The following is a 15,629-nucleotide window of genomic DNA, read 5'->3' as shown; positions in this document are numbered from 1 at the left end:
ACGGGATTCCCAACGATATCAAAAACATATGAATATGTGCTTTCAAATGTGAACACAAAAAAATTGTCACAATTTGAAGAAATAAATATTATCTAATATTATAATAAGTTTAATTTTGAAAATTGTGTACAATTTCTATAGAAAAGCGATTACAACAAACATATGGTCGTGCCATTAACTTTAAATATGTGAATTACTAGAGGTTACAAACAGAAAGTAATTATTTTTCATACGGAGCAACATTTTACAACAACCTACAACAGTTTGCAATAACTGCAACTGAAAACTGAAAATAATATTGTTGGTGTAAAGAAGTTCAAACAGTAAAACCAACAAAACGCAATAAAACTCGTATGAACTGGTAAATAAATGGAGCCAATTTTTCAGTTTGATACAAAGGCGCATTGCTGCAAACGTTTTATATAAATTTATCTCTACTAACGGCACGAAACAAATTAAGCTGACAAAACCCTTAATCCGCACTGGCAAAATGTTATTTATTTACTTAGCTATTTGTGTTTTGCAATAAACGAAAGGATTTGTCATTTTCTAATTTTGACTACTAATTAGGTTTCCATCGTGATACCACGTGTTTTTCACACCTACCGAAATATTTGGAACGCAGTCCGTTCGACGTTTGTTTCCCAACGCGTAAAGCAATGCAGGTCAAGTCAGCTATTAATGTTACAGAAGCTTCAGGAAAGTTTAATAAAAATTTATATTTGTGCTCCAAAGTTGAATGAAGTCATTATTTATATTAACATAATTTTATTTTGTTACTATTTACAAAATTTCTGGGTAGCCTGTATAAGTTCCTTTGAATAATTTTAATTTGTTATTATAGATGATCTATATTACAGATATACGTCTTTCAGGTATTGTTAAAGTCAAGCAAATTATTTTGCGCAATAATGAGATTAACAAAATTTTAGGGAAGATTTGTTAGAAATAATGATATAGTTTTCAGAAAAATTCAGATCTGCTAAAATGAAGTGATGGCCGAAGGTTTTTAATTAATGTCCGCATCGGGTCATGAGAACCAAGTCTCGATTAAAAGAACGTTGTTAATCCTACAAACAAACATTGCTTTGCATTGCATTGAAATGCTTCGATATGTTGAATTTTAGCAAATAGGAATAAAAGCTTTAAAATCTAACAAAAACCATATTTTTTCAAAGGGAAGAAGTTAGCAAAAATGCGAAGAAATAAGCTCTTCACTATCAAGCAGACCCAAGCGATTAAACAGGTAGAATCTGTCGTGGCAACTCCTTAAAAAATATTTTTCCAAAATTTCTCTATTGCTTTTACCTTACGCTACGTTTTAACTAAAAACCTTTTTATTTGTTTATATTTTGACTAGTTCGCTATTTTTTAGTGCTATTTTATCTCGGTGAACCAGCTGTAGTTCGTATTTGGATTATTGAATTAATTTTGTGAAAACTCGTGTCTCTATATTTATTCTTTTTAATTGTTCCTTTCAGTCTGAGTGCTGTGATTAACAGACTAAAAAAATACTTTCCAACAAGAAACTGCAGATATAATAGTAATTCAAAATAAAGAACTAATACATAAAGGCCATAGTACAAAGATTTTCAACTTTTTCTGTTGGTAATTGTTGGTACGCTTTTATTTTTTTATGTATTGAATCCTTCTCTGGTCATTTTTCTGGATTTTTAGGGATTTTAGTTGTAAACTTTCTGATCCTTTCCGAAATATCATCTTCTGTTTTAACCACCTTAATCACCAACGAAGCAAAAAACGCTACTTAGATTATTTTCCGATTGGCGTAAAAACAGTTAATAAATAGATAACAGAGATAACACAAACTCGCTGTAGACAATCAAATACGCTTACAACACTGCAACTTCTTGATTATCGAAAATTGATTCGCATTTACGTTTATTGCCAAAAACACTTGAAAAATATGATGTTAGTGAAGAAAATGTAAAAAGGCTTCTTTTATATTCTAGAAACTGTTCTATTATTGTTTCTCATTTCATGTCTCTAAAATTTGGTGATTTTGTTGTGATGTAAAATTGGTTGGTTGGCGTTTACTTCTGAAACGCGACCGACCAAGTTTTAACGAACGCACGAAAGGTTCTGATAAATTTAGCTTCTTCGGGAAAACGGCAACGACTGGAGTCTGTTATATATATATATATATATATATATATATATATATATATATATATATATATATATATATATATATATATATATATATATATATATATATAATAATCAGACATCCCCCTGCTATTTTGCCAGTAGCGATAGCATTTGCAGCTCATAAGGTAGTGGAGTGAGCATCTAAAATGGTAATTAGTAGAAGTGATAGTTAATGTGTCGAGATAGTAATGTCGAGAAGTGCCAAGTCATACATAATGACAAAATGATGTTGAAGTTCTTTACGGTGTATTTGCTACATCGATAGCAAGTTTTCGTTGGATGATAATTATTTGGAATATAGATTAAAAATAACTCTTGAGCAACGTCTAACTGCTTTCGAGATAATACTTCTTTTAGGTATTTTTACGAAATAGTAGAGTTGTTATAAATAACAATTATTTTTTAAGTTGCTGTGTACTTGCTTATTTGGTTGTTGAATCAATTAAATATGTTGACCTAACGTCGGGAAATTTTGTCCAACTTCTGTAATGTAAACTTTGTCGTAATTTGCTTTTTCCGAACTATCTTTAGGGAATCAGAATGTGCACTTTATCGAAATGTTAACTAGGGTGACAACTATTTTTTGTCCAAAAAGAAGACTTTGCAAGTATTTCATAGGTGAAAAAAACAGAAGAAAAAACGATAAAAACTTTATTTTCTCTTAAAAACATATTTTTCAGAGGAGTGGATTTTTGTGCTAAATGAGGATGTTCGTCTAATAATCCAAACAACTTTAATGATAATGTTTTTACCGAAAATTGCGACTTCTCACTGCTCCAATCATTCGCTAGTGAAAATACCCTTTGAACGGCAAAATACCGAAAGGTTTCTTCTATCTTTTGTCATCGTTCCATTTCTTCAATTTTTCTTGATTTAAATATAAATTTATTCATCGAATTTCTTCAAAGAGAAAATTGTCATTAACAACGATATTTTTTACTTCCTTCACTACAAATTCGACCGCTGAAGAAACTTTTTACTATTTAGAAGGGTCCAATTGAAACAATTTAATGCTCTAAAGTTCACTATCCATTCTTTGATATGTTCGTAGCAAATTTTATAAACATTTTTAACTTCTTTGAAAAATTCATTTTTTATTCCGAGATTGGAATCTTCCAAAACGGTCAGTTTTCTTTAGAATTAGTGGTAAAAATCATCATCGAATCTTGATTTACATTGAATGTAAATCGTTTAATATAATACAACCGTTTGCTGCTGAGATTTTATATCTTTCAATTTGTCGAGTAATTTTATGAAACTACAACGCCCGACTGTGAATAAAATAAAGCATACTTTCTGATATATCGTTTTGATAGAATTTCTTCAAAATTGTAGGATATCTGACTTTGGACTAACCAAGCAGTTTTTTGTATTGAGCAAAAGCCTCTTCACAAAATTCTTTCAAACTTGATTGAAATATAAATATTTGTAATAATTACTTCCACATCTATTGACATTGAACTTGATGCTGTATCGATGACAAAATTTTCTTATTGAAATTGTTGTCTGTAAGTGATTAGATAAAATGTCTGATGTTTCTTCTTCGATTGATTCCAAATTTAAAATCTTAATTTGAATACCGTTCTTAATATCGAAATACCTTACTAAAAGTGGATAAAGTTTTATTTAATTGTGATTCGATGGGTCGATGATACAGAATCTAGATTTTCTGATAGCATTTTCCTGCAGTATTTATTAAATTTGCTGATGACGATAGACTCACATTTTGTTCGCGCGCAATTTTTGGTCACAATTTTTTTTAATAATTTGGATAGGGATAACTTGGATTAGGGATTATTGTCTGAAAATCGAAAGTATCCTCTATAACTGTATAATTGCAATTGAACATTCCCTATTGAAGATTGTGCATTTAACCCAGTAGTCATCATTTCGCTTTTTGACTACACTCATTTTTTAAATTTTCGTTTAAACGATTTTTCCTTCTTTTGTTATCGCTCATATTTGAATTAATAATCTAAAAATTATATTAGATACTAATGTAATTTTTATTTTGATTTTAAATAAATATGATAATCTGAATAATATGATTTCAGTAAAATGAAAATGAAACTATAATATTAATACTTATATGACCTTGACTAAATAAATAAAATAAAATTTTATTTTATTTTGTGCACCTCAAATCTTGTTAACCTGAACAAAAAGCTCGGAATTGTTGATTTTCAAATTACTTAAACAGAAAGGGAATTACGATAAAACTTTGTCGTACATACTACCCATGTGTCAAGACTGTCAGCATGCTGTACATACTGTACATCAAAAATCAGCTTTGGGATAACGTACACAAATATTGGAGAGATGGATATAGCCATCTTGTTAGAAAAAGAGGTCTCTAGTATCTATCTATGTCTCTAGGTACATAAAACGGCCTCTCAATTATGACGGAAACCTCAGACATATGTGCGCGGGGAATTGAAATCACTTGTAAAACTGGTGTCTGGTGTTTGCCCTGTCTTCTGTAGTGCCGGAAACGGCAAGCAATATGTGTGCGTGAAATTGAAATCACGGCGAAAATAATTTTAAACATTTAATTAATAAAATTGAAATAAAATAATCTAAAAAAATGTTTTAGAAATACAAATCAGCATAAAATGATACAAATGAGTACTTTCAGAGTACAGGATTTGAAAAGAGTATGGTTAGCTTTATCAAGTTAAAATAATCTACTCTGATAACCTTGTACGGCGCAAAAATAAAGCCGGTTTCAGAGTATTATAAGAAATAATAAGGGATAATAAGAAGATACTTACTACACTTTAGTTGTAATTACGGATAAAATAATTAAAAGCATTGGTAAAAAGTTTAATCTTTTCCTTACACATATTTTTTTATTGTAATGTATATTTCCTAGGAATTAGTTTTAAAAATCGCAAAATATACAGAGCAACTCAATTTTATCAAAATAACTTATATAACTTCCCTACAATATTAAGCCCCTACAAATTGAAATTTCATTGTTATGTTCAATTTAAAGATATTTTTAGTTAACCGTTACTTATTTAATGACCGAAACTAAAGTTATTTTGACTAATTGAGTTGCTCTGTAAATTTTTCGATTTTTAATTTCTATTTGTATTATCTTCATTTCCAAATTAGTTTCCGATAAATTTACCTATTGCTAATTTTAATGTTTATACTTTGCTTTCTACCATAGATCTACTTTATATTTTCTACCTATAAATCTGGCAAAAACTGCATAAGAAACGTCAAAACCGCAATGAAAATTCCAGAGCAAATTTTAAAATATCAAGATGTCACTGCTGCTCGCAATTACATTGTTATGTTGTTCTGATATTCCAAAATTTTTACAAGACTTTTCATTTCACCGTTCTTAATGGTTTCGGCCCGGAATTTCAGGAACAATCGCAGCGACATTGTTTTGAAATTCAAAATTAGCTCCTAAAGTTGGTCCTGATTTCGGTTCGAATTTTTAACTGATTTTTGGTGGATTGAGTGTTGAAATATTCATACCCTTTTTCCTTATTTCTGTTTAAATATATTCTAGGTTTCGGTTGAAGTACTTTTAATAAAATACAACAATCATTTTACAATTTATGCGAATCTCCAAAATATACTATTAAAAATATTTGATAATAACTTTTTAATAGTAAAATGAAAACATTAGGAAACATAAAAAAAGACAAGTTGATATGCAAATTTCAGAAATGCATTCGTTATGGACCTAATGTCATGTAATATCTGTCAATCCGGACCAGGATAAAACGTGAAACGAAGAAGCAATGATGCATAAACGATTAAACTTGTAATTGAAAACTAACCAAAGCATTTCTGGCTAACCTATTCCAAGACTAAGACGTCGTCGAAAATGCTTACTTTATCTTACTTAACCTAGTGAGAAATGTCTTTAATTTCGAGAAACCTATTAGTACTGACAAATATGTCAATGAGTTTGTCTCCAAATTTGAAGTGTCATATTACCACATTCAGCGATTTGAATGCAATTATAGAATATTCCGCGTCGCATTTGAGATGCGAAGAAGATACCTTTTGCTTGCAGGCGTACGAAATCAATCGACTCTTTCTCAAAACTCAAGCTAACGAGCATGCAATTTCCGAAATACATAAGAAATTGGTTACGCTGATTTTCGTCCAGAACCAAATAGAACTCAACATCGAAATTCTAAAATGCAACCTGGCCCAAATTGACCAATCGTTGGTGATTTTGGAAAGATGCGAGTGCGGGGAGAAAAGTTCCAAGAGCGTAATTACTGGTATAATTCACGGTATACGCCCAAATCATAAATACACTGTGACATTCTTTTAGACACGTACCGTACCAATATGTACAATCTGCTGCAAACTGTAGCGTTCTCGCTGGATAATTTGGCGCAGCTCACCGATGAAATCGACTGTTATAAAGCTACCAGTTCGAACACCTACAATGACATCGAACGCGTGGGTCAAGTGATGCAGTGCCATTTGAAATCGCTGGAGACTATTGAAATGAAAATTGAAAAACTGAAAAGCGTACAACGCGACGTTCAGATTAATATGCAACGTTTTTTTTCAACTATGGGAGTGAAAGGACGTCAGCTTATATAGTGCTAAATCTATAGCAAATTATATCGGCAATGGGCGCAAAACTACAATATAAAATGAATAATAAACGCAACAAACAAGTGCATGGTGTCATTTTAGATAGATGTCAACATTTTAAAATGCCCCATCATTTTACAGTAGTTGAGAAAGCACAAATAATGGCAAAAACTGGTCAATTTGTGCACAAGCACAATTTAATGGCAGAAATATGAGCAGATTTCTAGAAATTGAAAAGTTTTGGGAGTTGTCGGGTGCTTGAAAAGAAAGGAAGGTTGCCTCGTCCTAAAATTTGCAATCCCGAAGAGGATGTTATGCTTCGGGACCACTTAAGAGATCATCATTAAGAAGGACGATTAATATTTGTATTAAATTACACATATCGCGGACCTCAATATTAGTACCCATTCATGGATCAAAAAAACTTTTCAAGTAAGTTGTATGGGGCAAATTCGAGTATGTCGACGAGACGGAACAAGATTTGAAGAGCGCTGTACTAGCGACCTCGCTTTTAGGCCTGAGCGTTTTTCTGGCGAAATATGGGGTTGGATAAGTGCAAATGGGCTTGTGTATGCTGCCGATTCGAGGGAATTTTTTATTATGAATGTTCTGGAGCATATTATGCTCCCATCTGTTATGCTATTTAGGGTTGGTCTCACAATAATGATGTGTATTACTGTGACCTTTATTCAGTCCAGATATTAATTAATTAGGGGGTTTCTATAAACAGAACTGTACGTATGCTTTAACTTCTGTGTTTATGTATTGTCCTTTCTAAAATATTTACCTTCTTATCATTACAAGCTAAAACATATTAATCAAAATTAATTATAATCATTTAAAAAAATGGTACTTGAAATCTTGTAAACATGGCTGCCAGAGTATTCTAAGCAAACTTTATAATAATAAATAAATAATATAACACATTTTATAAATACTACTAAAAACCTTAACAATCTTGACATGATCTCTGTTTGGAGTATACTACATTTTTTATAATTGGTTATACTTGGCTTGGATTTGTCGTGAGCTTTCGATATTCTGGTTAAATTTTATATCTAACCTAAAGAAACCTAAGCCTAAACCTAATAGAAAGCTGCCAGAAATTATAACTATTTAAGTTTTGCCTTAAATGTTTTTCCCTCTTTCTTGGGGGACGAAACAAATTGTTCTTCTCGGTTTACTCGCGTGAGCTATCACTAAATGCATATTATTTCCATTGAACAACATCGCTTTATATCTTATCAAAACTATTCAACGTCTTATGAAATTTGTATTCCTATATATAAAATAAAACTTTATTTTATGTTTTTTAAATTTGCTTGCACACAAGGAACTTGCTCAAAAATTTTTTCATGAAGACAATAACTGTATAAATATGTGGGTTTTGATTAGTATATTAAATTTTGGTCAATGCTCAATGCTCAACGTTCAAATCTGGTATTGAAATATTTTATTTTTAATCGATTCAAAGCGAAAAAAAAAAGTAAATAAGACACGCGTACTACCAAAGCCTTCAATTGTACTTTACATAATTGCCAATTGCAAACATGTTGCACATTTCACCTTCTAACACCTTTTGACATGACAAACTACTTGTCCATTTTGCAGGCATCTGACGACGAACAGAAAATGGCCATAATTCGTAAAGCCTTTCAGATGTTCGATACAGCCAAAACCGGCTATATAGAAACTGTTAAAATAGCCACCATTTTGAACACGATGGGACAGTTGTTCGATGAAGGAGAACTAAACAACCTAATCAGACAAAAAGATCCCGATCGTTCGGGAAAAGTCAACTTCGACGGATTCGCGGACATCGCGATCCATTTTTTGGAAGAAGACGACGACGAAAGTACACAACAAGAGCTCAAGGAAGCGTTTAGGTCTGTAAACTGACGCTATATGTTATCAACTAAGTTAGTTTTGATCAAAATTGCTATAGGTTGTACGACAGAGAGGGCAATGGTTACATAACAACCGGAACTCTTAAGGAAATTCTTCGAGCGTTAGATGACAAGTTGACTGGAAGGGAACTGGATGGCATTATTGCGGAAATTGATACTGACGGCTCAGGAACCGTCGATTTCGACGGTAAATTTTGAATTTTACTATATTGGTTTCATCTGCGTCGTTGAGTTTAATGGTCAACTTCCTAGGTTGTACTGTTTTAATGGGAAATTATTTATGTTAACCCTATAAGATTTTTGTACAGGGTGGAATGATCTCGCATGCATATATGTTTCCAATAAACATAAATAAATTAGCATCCATGTTTAGGTACACAATTTAAAGATAAATATGAAATTTTATTGCAAAAACATAAAAATAATCCTATTGTTAATTAAAATATCATTAACTTTTTTCGTCACAAACCTGAGAAGCTAAGTATAGAACGATTTCTGAAAAGATAAGTAAGAATTGTTTCTAATTGTATTATGCCCACCACATATTCAAGGTGGATCAAAAGATAACGTTATCGAAAGAGACAGATGCCGAAATATCGATGTATTTACCATAAAATTTTAATACTCGCTGGTTGGTAATGATATCTACAAGCACGCTTCTTATTTTTGAGCGCTAATTTTCGTTGCGAGTATTTCGTGGAACAACACAATCATTTTAAATGGTAATTAAGGACAATTTAAAATTAGGCATGATGCAAACAATTCGATTTTAGATATGTAAAAGTAAAATTTTAAACGGAAATAATGGTTAATGCTGCTGTGATGCTATGCTATGATGTCCTAAAAATGGAAAAAGTGATGCTAAGTTTGTTTTTTTCAGAATTCATGGAAATGATGACCGGTGATTAGCGCACATTTAATTATACTCTCTAGACAACTTAGTTTGTAAATAATATCGTTATTGTCGTAGGCACTTAATTTTTAATTTTAATAAAACTTTTTTTGCAATAAATAAAAGACGTGTTTGTTTTTATCTAGTTTTATTGGTTTGATAAACATACATCCACGTGTTTCTTAATTTTATATGTTATAACATTAAACTCATTTCGGACGCGATTATCCTTCGAATTTTTTATAATCTAAATCTGTAACTTCTTAAATGTATTCGTTATTTGTTAAACACGGTTATCCAAAACCAAGAGTCTATTGCAGTCTGTTATTATTATCTGCTATTTCCAGTGTTTAATAAATGCAACTTTTTCTTTTTTCATTAATTACTTTTCAAAACCTTATTTACGGTATATGTTTCTAGGACGCAAAATAACTTTTTATATATACCTAATTCCTCACTGATCAGGCGTGCGCAATTTGTCACTTCAAAACGTCGAGTTTATTCAAGATTGCCCCGTGCTAATTCGAACGTTTTCGGTACTTTAATCATGGTTAGGTACCATTGGGTAATTTGTGTATATATTAAAAAAACTTGTTACTTGATATACTAGTCTTAAATAATATACTTAAAGCTTGAAAGTTATGAATTCCGAAGTTTATATATTTCCGTAAAATTAATTAAGAAAAACTATGTCGTTTTTAAAGAACTTGCGATACGAATACGAGTAAGAAGTAATAATAAAGAGCTGGATAATCCCGGCCTTAGCTACTCTAACAGTTTTTTTTTAAAATACTAGTTAATAATAAATGATCCCATCTTGACTGCCATAGCTCTTAAAATATTATTTAAGATATAATTAGACCCAAAAGTACGTTCCATCTGTGAAAGCGCGCACGATACTTAGTAATACTTAATACGAGAGAAAATTAAAATATTTAAAACGTGAGTACATGAAATAACTGTAGATAGATTTACTATAAGTAATTTTTATCCTTACCTATAGTAAATCTATCTATAGTATTTAAAATTACATTTTAATTAATGTATTCGCGTTTTAAATATTTTAATTTTTTCAAGTGAAAAAAATCTGTTTCCGATGATTCTCAGCAGCTATCCAAACGTAGAAAGTTCACGCGCATCCAAAGATATTTGGGTTCTTATATAAAAAATCCAATTTTATTCGGATAATATATGCCAACACTGAGTGTGCTCCATCGAATTTGAAACGGCCGTGTTCCATTGGGTCAGCGCCTTGCCTCTGGTAAACATATAGGACCCCAACACCACTTTCCCGATAAGTTTGTCTGAAACACAAACGTATGGTAAACAAAGTTATGAACGTGTTAGAATTTATATCCCCTAGAAGGGTGAAAACTTCTGGAGAAACAGATAAAACGCATAACTTGATGAATAGTAAATGGAATATATATTCAATATCTATCTTCGTTAGCTCTGTTAAAGCGTAAAACATGGTCATTGTATGTGGGAATATAATATAGGCAAGTAATCTTACGCAAGATCGACGGGAAAATGTCTATATAGAAAGTGTGTTACTTTGTCGACCAACTTGTCTTATTGCTGCAGAAGAAAGTAGATCTGCTGCCGTTAACAAATATCCCATAGTAGTTGCCGCATATTTAACATTGTTATGAAAATCTCCTCAGTTAATGCAGTCTAAAATTCTATCACATTTACTACAAGCTAAAGCTAAAACACTCATCTCGTTTTGTCATATTCGTGTTAAGATGACTATTCAATTAGTAAAATATATCACAATGCGTATAGTTTTTGTTGTTTTATTTGTTGTTGTTTAACTTATAAATTAAAAAAAAAGCTTTCTTGATATGAATACATGATTTTAGTCGCCGTAGTGGATATGCAGCAGAGTGTTATCAGGGCGTAAATTGCCTTATTTAAAAAAACCATAAAATGACATTTGCTTTCATAATGACATACATATTTTGCGTAAACCGTTTTATGTTGTTGCCGCATTTCTGGTATACATTTATCAACTTATTTTGATTTGGCTTATCTTAAATAAACTTTGGAAATATCTATAGAAGGCGAAGGAGACATCATGACAGGGAAACGGTGATGCGTAGTAAGATATGAGTTTATATAAAAATCTAGGCACCATCTAACAACAAAAGCACAAATCAAAAAAGAAAATAGCGAAAAAAAGAATTACAAAAACATACAGGAATTGAAACAAGTGTAAAATAAGTTTCCTTACACTTAAAATTACATTGTCGCCATTTAAAATTTTCGCTTTGTTTTGCAGAGCAGTGCAATAGCTAACTGTTTTGAGCTTAAATTGTTAGTAAGAATTGTTAGAATACTTTTGCTATTATTTTATGGAGGGGAAAAATGCTTTGTTGAGTACTTTCGTTTATAACAAATATCCTATTCCAATGTGGAAACTGAGAGGAACTATTGAGTGAAATCACTGATTTGCGCAATACTGTGACAAATTTTACTCTAGCAACCTGTCGATTAGCATTATTAAAAATCAGTTAACTTTCAAGGCTCCCCTATCGCAATTCACAAGGACTTGATAAAAACAAGAAAATCATCTAACTTGTTATCGGCATTTTAATGTAAACAGATATCATCCACGTGTCTCTCATGAAATAAGATTTGTTTAAAACCTAACTAATTGTTCTCAGGCCTGAAGCCACTTAACATTACAAATTTTATGTTACGCGTTAGTTCTTTCCGATTCAGTAGTACTTACGTCAATTTTTTTGGCCGGTGTCTTTTTGAAATTTATTACTATCGACTATTCTATGACCGTGTGATTGTCATCTGTTTTAAAAAGTGAGTCTCTGTTAACTATATGTAATAACAGTGTGTTATATAGAAAGAAATAAATAGTTTTTTGTACACAAACTCAGGAAAGAAACAGTTTTATTGAACAAGCATTTTAAATATTTTAAAGCATTATTTAAAATGAGTAGAAATATATATATATATATATATATATATATATATATATATATATATATATATTTATATATGTTTAGCTTTTGGTTCTTGGGTTATAGGTCTTTGTATTAAAAGCGATTAAAATTTTTTTTGTCCATATATTGACGTTTCGGTCTTCTATGACCTTCTTCAGAAAGGGGTACAGTCTAAAATTATGTTATAGTACAGTTCTTTTTTTTTTTTACATATACACAACGGAATTACAAAGAACCTTACCAAAAAGAGACAAACACAAATCTTAAAATTGAAGAGGTAGCATCATATGGAAGTTTATACTTTAAAAGCGTTTGGTTTTGTCATAGTGCCTAGAAATATTATTGTTTTGGTTTTTTCCAACTATGAGAATAAAAAAGTCATACCCTTGATAAAAGATAAAAGTCCAACAAAAAATGATTTGTATACGGCACTCACACACATAATACACACAAATTTAACGAAACAGTTAAAATATATATAAGAGTTTAAAATAATAATAATAATAATAATTCCGATACGCGAGGTTTGCTCGCGTCGACGTTACTGTAAAAACATCGTACGATGCACGATTGTCGTTCCAAATCAATTTGCAATGTCAAACATTGCTATAGATAATAAACCCAAAGTTCCTTTGGATAATGAGTATTGAAAGCTTCGTTTTCTAATAATAAATTAATCCTGAATACTTTTGCTTACGTCTGTTTAACAAAAGTCCGTTTTTGATTGAATTATATCAAAGGCAAAAGTTACAAATCATGCTTATAAAACAGCTCTGAGATGCGGAAACTTTATTTCATCCCTTGTACCTAAGTAAAGAGTGGAGCAAATATTTCCCTTAATAAGAAAGTTACAAATACATTTCAGTTTCTTTTAAACGCTGACTTGTAATTTTTGAAGGCAAATGGAAAAATATCCTCAGTTCTGAGCGGTACTAAAATTCTTTTTCTTCAAGTGCCGTGTCCTCCCAGAACATTGGCGATCAGTTGCATGATCTTTACTTTGTCCGCAGCAGATCTAAACAATGTGGTAATGCTTACTCCATACCACTGATATTTCAGCTTTCACCTTTTAATGGTATTAAGTATCTCTCTTTCTTTCTTCATATGTTGCAGAACCGCTTGATTCTTCACTCTCCCATGATATTTTCAACATTCTCCGGTAAGCCTACATTTCGGAAGCCTCAAGCCTCTTACACAATGTTTCAGTGAGGGTCCATGCTTCTATATTGTAGAATCATATGCTAAAGACATCAATATAATAAGCGTATTATTAAGGGAATTTTTAAAGCTCTGTTGGTTAACACATTTTGCATGTTCTTAAAAGATGTTCTTACTTGCTCTATTTTGTTTTTGAGTTGAGTTCCAGTTTTCATGCACCCAGCACTCCAAATACTTGTATATTTGTACTCCCTTTACTATTTCTCCATTTACGCTTATAGCTGTTAAGTTATTAGTTACGTTTTTGTTTTTGCTCATGCATATCCATTTGGTTTTCTTTATATTTAAGCGTAGACCCATTTGTTGGCTATGGTCTGTTATCTCTGATAAAAGTAGCTGAAAATAATTCTTATCTGTTGCTAGTAAGACCGTTTCGTGAGAGTTTTCATGTTGAACACTGTCAAATGCCTCTTCATAATCTACGAAGCAGGCATATCCATGAACGTTCACATCTGTATGGATGTTAAACAGCGCCTCTCTCGAAATAATTTTTAAAACCAAATTGAGATATATCAATGTTTTCTTCGCATTTTAGGTATATTCTGGAGTGAATGACTTTCAAGGACAACTTCAATACATCGTTCGATAATCTTTGCACTATATGCAGTAAGCTTTCGTTGGTAGAGCAATGAAAGTTGACCTGAGCCAATCTTTAGGAATTATTCCAGTTTTTGTATATGCAGTTTAGCAAACTTAACAGAAGTGTGAAAGCGATATCTTCCTCCAACGTTTTTAAGACCTCTATATGTATTTCATCTGATCCTGGTGTCCTTCCATATTTTATACTTGATATAGCGTGTATGAGAGATATTTATCCCGTCTTCCCCAGTAATATTATGTGCCGTACTCCTATTGTCTCCAAAGAGATCTGCAATATATTTTATCCATTTCTATAATTGTTCTTCTGCTTTACTAAGAATTTGCTGTTGATCATTCATGAGATTGTCTTGTTGCTTTTTTGATGTTAAACAGTAACTATCTGATTGTCTTGTAAATATTAAAAGATTCATGTTTGGCTTCTAACTGTTTTATTTCGTTGCAGTGGTCTGTGTTTGTTTAATCTTAACCCTCATTTCTTTGAGGAGCGCTTTGTATCTAGTAAGGTCTTTATTTTTATATGATTTATTTTTATGTCATCGGTGATCTAAGCTTTATGTATAGTTTTGGTAATTTTCAGCTTAGCTTGATTAACCTCTACTACGGATGTTTTAATCTGTCTTCATGTGTATTCAATGTCGTCTCCATTTAATGTTTGATGAATGATACCCAGTCTTGCATTTAATTCTTCTTGCACTTCTGTTCTTCTTGCTGATACTGTAAGCTTTTTTGTATCTATAGTTTATACGGCCTGATCCTTTCTGATCTGTGGGTAGGTCTTAGCATTTTGTATGATATTCCTGAATCTTTTGTGAATAATAATGAAGTCTATTTTTATCTGCATAGACGCTTTGGAGTTTGATTAAAGTGCATCACTCGATCTCATTTTTTGCATTAAGAACACCTATATTTATATTAACTTTCGAGGATTTGGATAATTCCAGTGTTCTCTTGGCGCCGTCATAAAAAACTTCTACTTCATCATCCAAACCATCACACCTGTATAAGATTGGTTTGTATGGGCGATTTATTGAACTGTAAATACAGTGCAATGAGCGAATGACACTGCTCTGTGCCTGCTAAAATTCACGGCTACCACTTTGATACGAATGCTGACTGACGTCGCATTTGTGTTCAATAAATTGGAAAATGTTTCCTGGGCTTTCACATTCTAAAATTTGAATATATCTAGAGTTAATCTCACAAAATGTTTTGCATTTGCATCCTCAGCATCTAATGTGACTAATGCAAAAAGAAAATCTAGCCGCTACAGCAACGCCCGTCTATCGAATGAACATTGGCGAAACC

General features: G+C 31.7%; 2 protein-coding genes across 5 annotated transcripts in view; one reads left to right on the top strand and one right to left on the bottom strand.

Moving 5' to 3' along the window:
- Window positions 1-2,249: 2,249 nt before the first annotated feature.
- On the top strand, window positions 2,250-9,688 carry LOC132700041 (troponin C-like). Of its 4 annotated transcripts, XM_060667119.1 has the most exons (5): window positions 5,860-6,422; window positions 6,476-7,179; window positions 8,359-8,633; window positions 8,693-8,841; window positions 9,535-9,688. In XM_060667119.1, exons 3-5 carry the CDS (start codon window positions 8,380-8,382, stop codon window positions 9,561-9,563), a joined length of 432 nt encoding a protein of 143 aa, XP_060523102.1. In that variant the 5' UTR covers window positions 5,860-6,422; window positions 6,476-7,179; window positions 8,359-8,379; the 3' UTR covers window positions 9,564-9,688. The 4 variants fall into 4 exon arrangements, with proteins under 4 accessions (XP_060523101.1, XP_060523103.1, XP_060523100.1 ...); XM_060667118.1 differs by lacking the exons at window positions 5,860-6,422; window positions 6,476-7,179 and adding an exon at window positions 2,250-2,318 and having other exon boundaries at window positions 9,535-9,686; XM_060667120.1 differs by lacking the exons at window positions 5,860-6,422; window positions 6,476-7,179 and adding an exon at window positions 2,342-2,526.
- A 9-nt stretch (window positions 9,689-9,697) lies between these two features.
- LOC132700040 (synaptotagmin-15-like) overlaps window positions 9,698-15,629 on the bottom strand; it is a 123,973-nt gene continuing 118,041 nt past the window's right edge. The window contains 1 exon segment of the mRNA XM_060667115.1: window positions 9,698-10,850. Within this exon segment, the coding sequence (XP_060523098.1) occupies window positions 10,723-10,850 (128 nt within the window). The 3' untranslated portion in view covers window positions 9,698-10,722.

The sequence above is a fragment of the Cylas formicarius genome, unplaced genomic scaffold (assembly GCF_029955315.1).
Source record: "Cylas formicarius isolate icCylForm1 unplaced genomic scaffold, icCylForm1.1 PGA_scaffold_3__17_contigs__length_32017465, whole genome shotgun sequence".
Classification (NCBI taxonomy): Eukaryota; Metazoa; Arthropoda; class Insecta; order Coleoptera; family Brentidae; genus Cylas; species Cylas formicarius.
This window is presented reverse-complemented; position numbering and strand designations above follow the sequence as displayed.

Bases quoted from the DNA above. Each gene is read 5' to 3' on its own strand.
- LOC132700041 (XM_060667117.1), top strand. From the start codon at position 6,050: ATGTCTTTAATTTCGAGAAACCTATTAGTACTGACAAATATGTCAATG. The intron at 6,423-6,475 runs GTATAATTCACG...ACATTCTTTTAG, and splicing joins TTCCAAGAGCGTAATTACTG to ACACGTACCGTACCAATATG.